The sequence below is a fragment of the Aquarana catesbeiana genome, linkage group LG04 (assembly GCF_042186555.1).
Source record: "Aquarana catesbeiana isolate 2022-GZ linkage group LG04, ASM4218655v1, whole genome shotgun sequence".
Lineage (NCBI taxonomy): Eukaryota > Metazoa > Chordata > Amphibia > Anura > Ranidae > Aquarana > Aquarana catesbeiana.
Window position 1 is genome coordinate 281460417 of NC_133327.1, and position 13178 is coordinate 281473594.

Below are 13178 nucleotides of genomic sequence, written 5' to 3' on the forward strand. Positions count from 1 at the left end.
ATGGGGGCACTCAAGAAGAGGAGGAGCCAGGAGCACCGCCAGGACACCCCAGAAGAGGAGGATTGGGACCACTCTGTGCAAAACAGTTGCAGAGAGGAGGTAAGTATAACCTGTTTGTTATTAAAAAAAAAAAAAAATCTTTACAATCACTTTAATGCTTTCAGACAAAATGCATAAAAATGTTTATCAGTTGTTAAACCATATTTTTATGTTATCTTAATTACAATTTAACCACAATATAACCACCAATGTAATCCCTTTTTAAGATATTAATAAGCATTAGGATCAGATTATATTGTCACATTTATTCTAATTTTCCATAGCCCATAACAAATAATTCATAAGTTCTCAACAATTTCTGGGCTTTTAATAACTGGTATTGATAATATCTGAAACACAAAGTATAAATAAAAAATGTGCAGTGAAAAAGTATGTCCTACCTTGATGCATCCCTTAACTCAATCCTTGCCCATAACCCCTTATATACCATAGGATAAAGCAAATTGAAATGGTTGAACTGTGGCATGTGTTAGTAAATATACACATACAGTATCATCACAACTGCTGAGTATATCCATGTGAATTATACCTCTTTTCTTTCAGGATAAATGTGACCTTTGTTTGCTAGTAGATGTTAATGGATATCTCCTGATTTATAGTTTTTTTTATCAAAGAAAAACTGTCCCAAAATAGTAAGAAAAAATAATTATCTTTTTTTTTTATACTTTAGCTGTATATTTCTTGCCATTACCATGGCCCACCACAAAAAAAAAACAAAAAACTCCTACTCCTGATGTTTATGACAATACCACATCTGTATAATTTTAGACTTCCTCCAGAGGTGGTTCTGACCAGCTCAGTAGATTGCTTTAAAAAAGGCCTGTTTTTTTGCGTGTACATAATGTACTGGATACTAACATTGATCCAGGGAATATCCGATTGCCTCTTGGGGGATCAGGAAGGAATTTTTTTCCCCTGCTGTAGCAAATTTTATCATGCTTTGCTGGAGTTTTTCACCATCCTTTAGATCAGCTGTGGGTATAGGATTGTGTATATGGGATGTTATGAATTTATTGGTTGAACTAGATGAACTTTTGTCTTTTTTCAACCTGACTAACTATGTAACTATGTAATATTTGTTGTTTGGACTCATAGTATTGCCAAGAAACCATAGTGCACATTTTTATTTTTTTATCCTACCTAAACATACTGACACTAAATAAAAAACATTTTTTAATCTTACTTAAAATACACTGACCCAAACCTTTGATCCTGCCCTAACCTTTGACCCTGCCAGTAACCATTGGCACTTATGCTGGAGTCAATGGGTTAAAACACACTCCCTCTTCCATGAGAAAATAACTAAAAGTAAGACCTTAATACTTAAATTATAAAACCAATATTCTACTTCTAGATGGGTATAAATAAAACACCTGCCAGATTTATTTAATTTTTTTTTGCTTTATCCCATTGAATAGACTTTTCTTCTCTGGAAGGAATTCTCTCCAAAAAGAGGGTAATCGACTCTTCCATTATTGTCACAAGAGCATTGGACGAATTCTCCTCCATACCTGCTCTAAATCTTTATATTTCCCATCACTCTTTGTCCTGCTAAGGAGCAACACAGACAGTATTAAAAAATAAAGACAGTGGCTTTAACTTTTTCTTACTCTAAAACTAAAGAGTTTCACTTTAACTTAAACTCTAAAGGAATCTCTTGTTCCTTAACTCCCTTTAACTCTTAACTCTTCTGCTGCATGATTACATAACATTATTTGAACTGCACACAGTTTAGATGTAAAATTGTATGGCCACACTCTCAGAGATGTCCCTTGGTGCCATCCAAAATGAACTGTTGTGTTTAAGGCAGGTTATGCTTTGAAATGCTTAGTAGTTTTCAAGCATTTTAACAAAACAACCGAATAATAAATACTCAAATACGGGAAGTAAATTGAAGCACCTTCATAATTACATAGAACTGAATTACATGTAATGGTACATTTAAATATTAAAATAAAATAAAAACTTGAATTTAAAATAAAAATGTATAAATGGATTAAAGATTACTGACACAGCTAGTATAAAAGATCCAGTCTCACAGACCTTTACATGTTGGTTTTGTCTGATTCCAGGTGCCATCTTTGCCACACATCATGGGCGATGATGTGAAAGGATCTATTAGGTACCCTGGGTTACACTGGTAATTTACTGTCTTGTTAAATGTAAAATCATTTCCTATCTGAAAACCATTAGCAATAGGTCCTGGATCTTCACAAGTTATAACTGGAAGGGAAAAAGTACAAACAGTTATTATCAAAAGACACATAAGTTGACACATATGTTGCATTCTCCCTGTGCTGCCATTGTAACCAATTTTTAAAGTATGAGTGAAATTTATTATTCTACTAGAATGTAAAATTGTGGAATGTAGAATGTGTGGAGAATTACACAGAATTATTCACTTATTGGAGAATAAGAAGAAAAGAAACAGAAATACAAGAGAAAATGAAGAATCATTCCATGCATTAGTTAAATAGCACTTGACACTTTTCTAATCAGCTTTGACAGTGAGTTGACTATTGACCTGAACAATCTGGAGCACTTCCAGTCCAGGTTCCGTTGGCAGTACAATGTCGAGTGGTTAACCCTGATGTTTTGTAACCTTCCCAGCAGGCATAGATGACAGAGCTTGAGAAAAGTATTCCATCACTGAAAATTATCATGCCATTGGCTGGTGTTCCAGGATTTCCACAGGATACCGCTGTCAGAAAGATGGAGTTTAAATCAGCATACTTGTAGAGAAATGACAGGTAGGATTAAAGCAGACACATTTATTTTATATAGCACAGATGCATTTAAAAGTTTACATTTATCACACAGCAAAACAGTCATCAGATATACATTATTTATTCTAGGCATTTTCATTGATAAAGGTTGCGGGTCATTTTTTTTCCAAATGTACTTACTCTTTTTACAACATTAATTTTTGGTAATCTTTTATCTACCATGTTTGTCAAAAGATGTTACTTATATTTAAAGTGAATAATCTTATTTAATTTTTTGGTACAAAAAAAACCCATCACAACAAAATCTTTTAGGATCTTAAAGCAGAAATTCATTAAAATACAAAGATGTCCAGGGAAAAAAACAACATCATTTGCTGCAATACTCACTTTCAATCTGGAGCTGTCCCTTGTAATAATTCCCTTACATCACAATATGATATGATGATGATGATGAGGTCTGATAAACCCCAAACTGGGTGGAGAGAATGGGAATTCACACTGAGCACCAGTGCCATCCTCATTTTTCCAGTTTGCAAATTGGCCACAAAACATTTATGCCGTGCACACATGGGCGGACTTTCCGACGGTCTTTCGACGGACTTCTGACAGACTTCCAACAGACTTTTTAATGAACGGACTTGCCTACACATGATCACACCAAAGTCCGACTGATTCGTAAGTGATGACGTACACCGGACTAAAATAAGGAAGTTGATAGCCAGTAGTCAATAGCTGCCCTAGCGTTGGTTTTTGTTCGTCGGACTAGCATACAGACGAGCTGATTTCTGGGTCCAGCAGAGTTACGACGTAAAGATTTGAAGCAAGTTCCAAATCTAAAGTCCGTCAGATTTTTGACTGGAAAAGTCCACTGAAGGTCCGATGAGATGAAGCCCACACACGATCGGATTGTCCGCCGGACTCGGTCCGTTGAACCAGTCGGGTCGAAAAGTCCACCCGTGTGTACACTGCATTAGATTCAATTCAGATTTGTGCTTCAGCATTGGACAGCAAATTTTAAAAATAAAAGACAAGATTGAATGCCCCCCACACTAAAAGAAAACTTGCTTGAGCAGGTCAGGTTGATGAAACCATACTAGCAGAAATCTGGCAAGTTAATAGCAATTGTAAACCTATACTGAGCCAGAGATTATATATTTTTCTTCACAGATCGTTTTCTTTTCTTACTTTTCATTACCTTCCTGTCCAGTGTGGCAGTGAGTGTCACAGACAATTTTTTAATGTGAAAATTGTTACAGTAGATTCTATGATTGGTGCATGTTTCTGTTAAAACACATGGTAACAGCTACTGTTTGTGGTTGTAAATGCATGTACTACAGAGTAACTGCCTCTGTGACCATAACTCTCAGTCTGCTTGTGCTTAGATTGATGTCCCATGAGCTGGAAAATCTCTGCCCATCACCTTCTGAAGGCAGTGCTGGGATTTGAGACTTCCACTATCACAGTGTCACCAGTCACGATGAAAGAGGGTCAACATTATCCCACTATCTGTGAGCTCCACTGGTCATGTTCCTCCCACCCTGGGTAGAATGTCGTCACACAGCCTGGGCTCACAGTACTACTGGACTGAACAAAATTCACACATCATTATGTGAGAGTCGCTTAATCTGGAAAGAAGGACCACCCACTACCACTGAAAGAGGAGAAGAGGAAGGTCCTGTGACATATCAAAAGATTGCAGGAATAAAATTATGTAGAAATTAATTTAAAATAAAAGTTGTACAGGGGCTTCAGGAATGATGGTAGAGGGTGTGGTTGGGGGGAGAAACTTTAGCTGGAGTTCAGCTTCTATTGGCAAAGCATTGCATTTTAGTTAGTAATACAAAAAATGGATTCAACAAAAACACAAAAATCTGTTTTATAAGGGTCTTAAACATATTCTGACATCACATATATCTCAGTTTTGACACACTTTAGGAAATGTTCCCTGGTAAAAATGTTATTTTACTCTAATGGGTTCACCTCACTGGTCTCATGATTGTCTGAAAAAATCTCCATATTACGCTTATATAGGCAATATTTATTCATCTTATTACTACATAGCAATCACTTTCACTTTCAGACCCTCTTATACCCCTGTGCTTTTGTGAACAGTGAAGCTTTCTTCGCTATATATTATACTGTATACCAAATGTTATACGATATGTAGTACTATATGTGCCAAATCAGTAAAGCATAGATGTATTTAAAGCGTTTGTATACCTTTAGCAAAAAAAAAATGTTAAAGAAACAAAAAACCCCTGTAAGGCAAAGGCATAATGAGCTATTATTCACCACATACTAGCTCATTATGAATAACTTACCTTAGAACGAGATCCCTCTATCGCAGGCTGTGCACGCAGGCCGATGTCTTCCAGGCATGCGTGTGGAAGTCTTCTTCCCGGCAAGGTCCAGCAGCGTCTGTGGCACCTTCAGCCTGGCATTCACAGCACATGCACCTCTGACATCAGCAGCTGCATGCAAAGTGAATATCTCCTAAACCGTACAGGTTCAGGAGATATTAATTTTAACTACAGGTAAGCCTTATTATAGGCTTACCTGTAGGTAAAAATTTTAAAAAGTGGGTATACAACCACTTTAAACCAGCACAAAAGGCTCATGATATTAAGAAGGTAGTGCTCTGTAGTATAGTAGTAGTAGTATAATTAACCCAGGTGCTCAGCATGGACAGAATTTACAAAGTGTAATCATATATGGCCTTTAAAAGTCTACCCACACTGATCCCTCTACTTACTAACTGTTGGGACAAGCAGAGTTTAATTGTGTGCTTCCAAACATTTTGACAAAGGCTGTAAACTGTTATTCAAAGTCAAACAAGGATCCCTTAGCAGCAGTGATGGGCTGAGTGTGATGTAAGAGCAGCGCGAAGCAAGATGAATGAGCCATTGAGACACCTAAAAGTGTTAGAGATTCCACAAAACAGCAAAGCAAACTGTACTAAAATAAGGATATCTACACACAGCAATGTTTTTGCATGTTTAAATGTGCTTGCATAGTAGTGACAAGGTCTATTAGGGAATGTATATTAGATTAGCATAATCACCTTTTTTCTGCACTTGGTACATATAATGGACAAGGACTTTAACTGTGTATATTTACCCAAAAAGATTTAAAGGTCAGTTAGGTAGCACGTATAAGTGCCAAAATAGGATGTAAGTAATATTTAATGTTGCCAGCATATTGTGACTATTGCCAATTGATTTTCTGCATATTGCCACGATTGTCCTTTTGTTGTCCACAATGTCATGATTGCCCAATTGTTGTCCTAATATTGTCACAAATGCTCATTTATTTTCAACAAATTGTCATAATTGCCCATCTGATGTTCACAAATTGTCACAATTGCCTATTTTTTGTCTTCATATAGTCACAACTGTTAGTTTGTTATGTGCATATAATCACAATTACCGTTTGTTGCCCACATATTGTCACAATTGCTTATTAGTGGTCTGCATGCTGTTAAATTAGCAGATTGTGGCTTGTGAATTGTAATAACTGACTGTTTACTGCATTTATACTGCATGCAATTGTCAAAACATATGTGCTCTGTTACTATGTTTACAGGATATAATGTGTTTGCATAATAGTGATAGTGCCTTATTGTTGCAAATTAAACTCTTTTGGCCTATTTAGCTTCTATGCAACCACTATAAAAAAAACTAAGAATTCTTTTTTAATGATAGCAAAACATATAAAGTAAGAAAGAGACTGAAAAGTTTGGTAAAAATGGTGTCTAATATCATTGACCCTACATAATAATGGTCATAGCACTTAGGCATCAGAGTGAAATGACTGACTTAATAGCCAATAAACGCTTAACTTGCTTATTTGTGAAAAGTAAATTAGAATGAAATCACCAAAGGCAAACATGATATAAAAAATGAATATATACTGTACATACACTAGACTAATGAAAATGTATCTAGCCTATTGAAAACATATAGAATTCTTGATAATGATGTTCTCATCTACGTCTGTGAGATATTAATGTCTATATTATTTTTTCTAATAAGATGTAAAATAAATGTCAGTGTCTTTCCTTTAAAGGTTAGAAATAATTTAAAAATTATGATAGTCTTGCTCAGCAAGTCAGATACAGTGGTGGCTAGCTAGGGATCTCATTATCACCAAGCATGGTACAATTTCTAATGAAGACATGAATTTTATTTCTATCAAAATAAGGTCTTAGATTTTAAAGCACCACTTCTTAAATAGTCATTATTGTTCTTAAAGTGAGTGATCAATGTACATTTCAGGGATTTTAACAAACTTTGATGCAGAATCCTACTTGTTTCTTTTGGATACTGATTCTGAATGGCAGTGACTTTTTCATTATTGATCAGCTTCTGCACTTGCAGGATTCTAATGATGAAAGCTGCGAGGTCTGTATCTCTTTAAAAGTGATTAACTCTTTAGGAGCATTTTGCTAAAAATAACATTTTTTTGCAAAGATTGCCTAAAAGCTGACATTTCTGGAGGCGTTCCTTATACCAACTGTGTACAGAACACCTCCAGGTTACGATATTGCATTGAATTTTACAGAAAATGACATCACTGCAGATTGAAAAGGAAAGGTATATTTGCAATTATCCCCTTCCCGCCGAGCGTACGCAGATGTGCGTACTCGGCTTTCCGGGGTTATACCGGGATGATGCCCGCAGGTGCAGGCATCATTTCGGTACCATTGTTTAGAGTGGGCGATCGGCTATCCGAGTATAACAACCGATGCAGCTAAAAGCCGCTCGGATGTTATACCGGAGGAGCGGGAGGGGACGTCTCCTCCTCCTGCCGCCACCCGCTACCTCCTGCCGCTCTTACCAGGCCTCCTGTTCCATCGGGAGGCCCGATGACCAATTGGCCACCTCCGGCAGCTGGGGGCAGGCTGGAACGAAGCCGTGGGTGGCTTTGTTCCAGCCTCCTAATCATAAACACAGAAGCGACGTCATGATGTCACTTCCCGTATACTCAGCTGCCAATGGCGCTGGTTTTAAAAAAATACATAGTTGCTTTCATTGCTTTAAGAAAGGCCTGGATACTTTCCTAAATGTACATAATATAACTGGGTACTAACATTTATAGGTAAAGTTGATCAAGGGAAAATCCGATTGCCTCTTGGGGGATCAGGAAGGAATTTTTTCCCCTGCTGTAGCAAATTGGAGCATGCTCTGCTGGGGTTTTTTGCCTTCTTCTGGATCAACTGAGGGTATACAATTGGGTATATTGGACTGTACGATATTTTTTATTTTTTGTCTTTTTTTCAACCTGACTAACTATGTAACTATGTAACTATGTAACTATATTCAGAATAGCCATTTTTGGCGATCTGAATACTTTGAAGTGCAAAGGAGGGATTTGGGATCTTTTAGACCCCCGATCCCCCCCATAAAGCGTACTTGTCACCACCTATTACTGTCACAAGGAATGTTTACATTCCTTGTGACAGCAATAAAAGTCATCAAAACATTTTTTTTTTTAAACACAATTTATAAATATAAAAATACATAAAATAAATAAGAAATTTTTTTTTTAAAGTGCCCCCGTCCCCGCGAGCTCGCGCAGCAAAGAAAACGCATACGGAAGTCACGCCTGCATATGTAAACGATGTTCAAATCACACATGTGAAATATTGCCGCAATTGTCAGAGCGGGAGCAATAATTCTAGCACTAGACCTCCTCTGTAACTCTAACCTGGTAACCGTAAAAAAAATTTAAAGCGTCGCCTATGGAAATTCTTAGGTACCGTAGTTTGTCGCCATTCCACGAGTGCGTGCAATTATAAAGCATGACATGTTTGGTATCTATTTACTCGGCGTGAGTGATCAATGTAAAATTCATGAAAGTGTCCCTTTTCCCAAAAATTTGCGTTTAAAACACCGCTGCACAAATACCGTGTGATATATAATATTGCAACAATCTCCATTGTATTCTCCAGATTCTCTGCTAAAATATATATATATATATATATATATATATATATATATATATATATATATATATATAATGTTTGGGGGTTCTAAGTAATTTTCTAGCAAAAAATATGGATTTTAACTTGTAAACACCAAATTTCAAAAATAGGCTTAGTCATGAAAGGGATATATTAGATATATTATATTTAGATATAGACAAGACTGTCCTAAAGTGTACAATATCTGAACCAAAAATTAAAATTGTATAACAATTTATCCCCCTTTTAGATGTAATAAGTTCTTAGATGACTGGTATACTGAAAATATTACAGTTCTGTTTTTGAGGTTCAATTTAAGAATAAAGCTGCAGGTCTAATGTTCAGTTCTAAACTGTGGCCCACATTCCTATAAAAACATCATGGGGTTTATTTATAAAATATTTGTTGAATAAATGTCACAAGCATTCACCCAGGCTGCACAAATGTACACTGTACTTTTTCTAATACTATGATTTTCTATGATAATCAGCTCCATCTAATGCCCAAAATGGCAATATTTTTTTCTGATTGAGGTATTTCAGAAAAATATACCACATTATGGGCACTAGATGGGGCTGATGATCATAGTTGTAGTATTAGAGAAAAGAAAACAAAAAAAAAAACATCTGTTAAGTGCTTGTTTTGAATTACTAACCTTTATTTCTCATTTATGCAGGCTTCCTCTGTGATGCATGACCACTTACCCAAAGTCACCTCTCTTTGCTGCCTGGCCAGTGGCAGCTCTCTGAAAACATCATGAACAAGACCAGTAGCTCTGCATTGAACATGAGGACACTGTCCCCACACATCCTAGCATTGTCAGACATCAGAGGACAACTTCAGGTGCTGGGTGAGTGAAGAATAAGTTAATGTATTCATCCTATGCATTCCGTAGACAAAAATGAGTGATTAAACCTTAAAAGGAGGTAGGGGACCTACAGGCCAAAGCTCAGCTTTCAGTGTGTTGTTTCAAAGAAAGAAGCAACAGCTGTAGTGAAAAAAAGCAAATCATGTGTGATAATTAGTATTGGTATTTCCTTGTTCTCGGCACTGCTCCCTATATTTCCTCAGGGACAGCTTAGGTTCTCCAAAGATGGAGAGGAAGCGGGGACCGTGGCTAACCACTCAGTAAAATGGACGCCTGACCTTTCAGCTCCTGCACCGACCGACTGCACCGGAATTCAGTACACCATCGCTGCTACTCAGAGTGGACCCAGCGACAGTGGAGGACACCAACATACTGGACAACCTCCCCAACATGACCAGTGTGACCCACAAATGAAAATAATACTGTCAGCCCAAGAAACTGACGAGTTCTTCTCTCAGCCATCTAAGATGGTGCCCGCAGCCCTGCATAAGGCTCAGCTGAAGCATACACAAATCTCCCTGATGCAGACAGCCCTGAAATATCCACTTAGGAAGATGCCTTGAATGCCTCACTTTCCTTCCTATCCTCATCTGGCAGCAACAGCCCAGCTAAGTTGAGGATGCAACTGGATGCAGGCCCCCAAGGTCATGAGGTGAGCCCTGTATCTGAGTATATACCCACACAGCCAGCCCATCCATCACCTATAGCAGCATTCCCCAACACAAATCAACCTGTCCTAGACACCACTATGAAAGAGATGTTCATTTCTCTTCATAGCTCCCTCCACAACAACATCTCCTCCATGTTCACCAAATTCTCCTCAGAATTGCACTGCATGGGACAGAGAGTTTATCATATTGAAAATCAACTAGGGGAAATGACTGAAACAGTGAATGATTTTGTAGATGCCCTTGATCATACCCGGGAAGAACAGCAGTGCGTAAGAGCCAAAATGGCGGACCTAGAGGATAGGTCATGTTGTAATAATGTTAGGATAAGGGGTATAGCTGAGAATTTGCTGCATCATTGATCGTATCCATTGCCTTCCTAAACCCCCACACCTCCGCGCAGAGGTCCCACGCGATGTTCTACTTAGAATACACTTCTACCACACCATGACCAACTACTACTAAAGGAGAGACATCTTGGCCAACCTCCAGGCCCTTATGCAAAACTGAAACTATATGGGGATCTCTCGCAATATTCATGCCAACTAAGAAGGCAAGTAAATACCATTACTAAACCGCTCAATAACCACAAAATCCCCTATCAATGGGGCTTCCCCACCAAAATAATGGTCACCAAAAAAGGAGCAAAACACAACATCTCCACAGCAGAAGAAGGCCTCCAGCTTCTGCACACTTGGGGGATCATTCCTGACCCACCTATGCCACCTTATTCCAACCACAGAGAGAATAATCAACCCTCCACCGCAAACCTCCATGCTGGCAAGCTCAAACTCATGTCAAAGTAGCAGGCCCAAAGTATTATCCACATCTGGCATCCGGTTGGATAACTTGCTCATTGCAAACTGTTTCACTTATAGACCGTTGCTGCACAGCAACTCATGACAAAGTCAGCTGCTGTCTTCTGTTGTTTTGGTTTTTCCTTTTTATTTCTAACATATAACCTTATTTCATTCTTCCCTATCTGTACCCCCTTTCTTGAGAGCACTAGAGGGAAAACAAGTAAAGCATCATCTAATCAACTCTTTAGCGACACCTGGTCTGAAGAGAGATCTACAACCCGCTCCCTGGAACCTGGTCATCTATTCCCATCGAACTGTGAGTAATACTGCATTCTATACAGCTGCCAAAATTCCTGTCACTTAACATCAAGGGATTGAACCATCCAGAAAAAGGTCATACCTATGGCGTACAGCACAAGAATCCCAGAGTGACATCATATGCATACAGGAGACACCTTTTAAAACCAATGAAGAACAAAAAAATGTCCCCACATTTTCCGGGCCTCGGGGCCGATAGCTATCAAAAATACAATAACCTTCATGCTAGATGATAGCGTAGCTGAACTTGAAGGCAGGTACTTTGCCCTAGACTGCACTCTGGACAACACCAGATGTACAATAGTAAATGTATATGCTCCCAACTCCAGGCAAATAAGATTTCTAACTAAATTGATGACAACAATTTGCAAATTTCGCCAAAGGCACCTCATTATGTGCGATAATTTCAACATGGTACCAGACAATCAACTGGATACTTCTTCACACTCCCACAGACTTCCTTCCCCAATAGGTACTTTCATAAGTAACAATGACTTGTTTGATGTATGGAGATACCATCATACCACTGAGTGTGATTACTCCTTCTTTTCACATCGCCATAACTCTGTCAGAAACCATGAACCAGACTGAGACAGAAGTACAGTAAAATCACATCTGTTTATTAATAAAAATAAAAAGATAAATAGAGTAAGCATAGTCAAAGCATAGCCAGAGTCCAGTAACCAGATCAGGTAGTCAGCCAAGCCAGAAGCCAGGGATTCAAGTAGAGGAACAGCAAGTGGGATAAGGAGCCAGAAGGGATGTCAGCAAAGCCAATCTTTAAACATGAACGCAGGAGATGGTTTCTTGTGATGTGACCAAGGAGAAGGCAGATGAAGTGAGCTGGACAGTTTTCAGTTGGCAGGTCAGACGAGCAGGATCAGGAACACCTGGGTAACTGTAGGAGAGAGATGAGAGCTGGCAATTAGCTGACAGCTGAGCGGCCAGCTCAGAGAAGGAAGGGCTGAGCCAGCCCTAACAGTACACCCTCCTCAACGACCCCTCCCCCTCAGAGGACCACTGGGCTTGAGGGGAAAAGGTCTATAGAAATTGTGGAGGGCAGGGGCATGTATGTCTGAGGATGAGACCCAGGAGCGTTCCTCCGGACCGTACCCCTTCCAATGCACCAGGTACTGTATGCACCCACGGAACCTACGGGAGTCAACAATGGATTGTACCTCATACTCCTCATGGTTCTCAACCTGTATAGGGTGAGGACATGGCACCGAGGTGGTAAATCAGTTGCAGACCAACGGTTTCAATAAGAAGACATGAAACACATTTGATATGCGCATACTACTAGGAAGGTCCAACGCGTAAGCCACTGGGTTAATCCTGCGAAGGATACAGAAAGGCCCAATAAACTGAGGTGCGAACTTCAGTGAGGAAACACGAAGTTGGAGGTTGTGAGATGACAGCCAGACCCTGTCCCCAACCTAGTAGGAAAGCGCAGGCAGGCGTCTGTGGTCAGCATGGAGTCTGTACCTATCACTAGCATGAGGCAAAGCCTCCTGGACTCGTGCCCAAGTGGAGCGAAGACCACGGAAATGCTCCTCTAACTCAGGAATACTCTGCGGAACAAACGAGTCAGGCAACATGGAAGGTTGGAAACCACCTTTTGTCTGTTAAAGGCTCATGGAGCGGTGATAACTCTCTCCTCTACTCAGTATTTACAAGTTAGTGTAGAGCGTCCTCTGCACAGTGTGCACCTAAAGCTACCTGAAGAAAATTAGTGGTGTTCTTCTGATCCTATTAGTACAGTACCACAGGCAGCTG

At 39.1% G+C, this 13178-nt stretch overlaps 1 protein-coding gene across 1 annotated transcript in view; it reads right to left on the reverse strand.

Annotated features, from left to right (window-relative positions):
* The window catches only part of CSMD1 (CUB and Sushi multiple domains 1), a 3274537-nt gene that overhangs the window by 132953 nt on the left and 3128406 nt on the right, over positions 1-13178 (reverse strand). The window contains exons 58-59 of the mRNA XM_073626646.1: positions 2585-2761; positions 2104-2283 (exon numbers count right to left, since the gene is read on the reverse strand). Coding sequence (XP_073482747.1) covers positions 2104-2283; positions 2585-2761 — 357 coding nt within the window. The remainder of the gene's footprint in view (positions 1-2103; positions 2284-2584; positions 2762-13178) is intronic.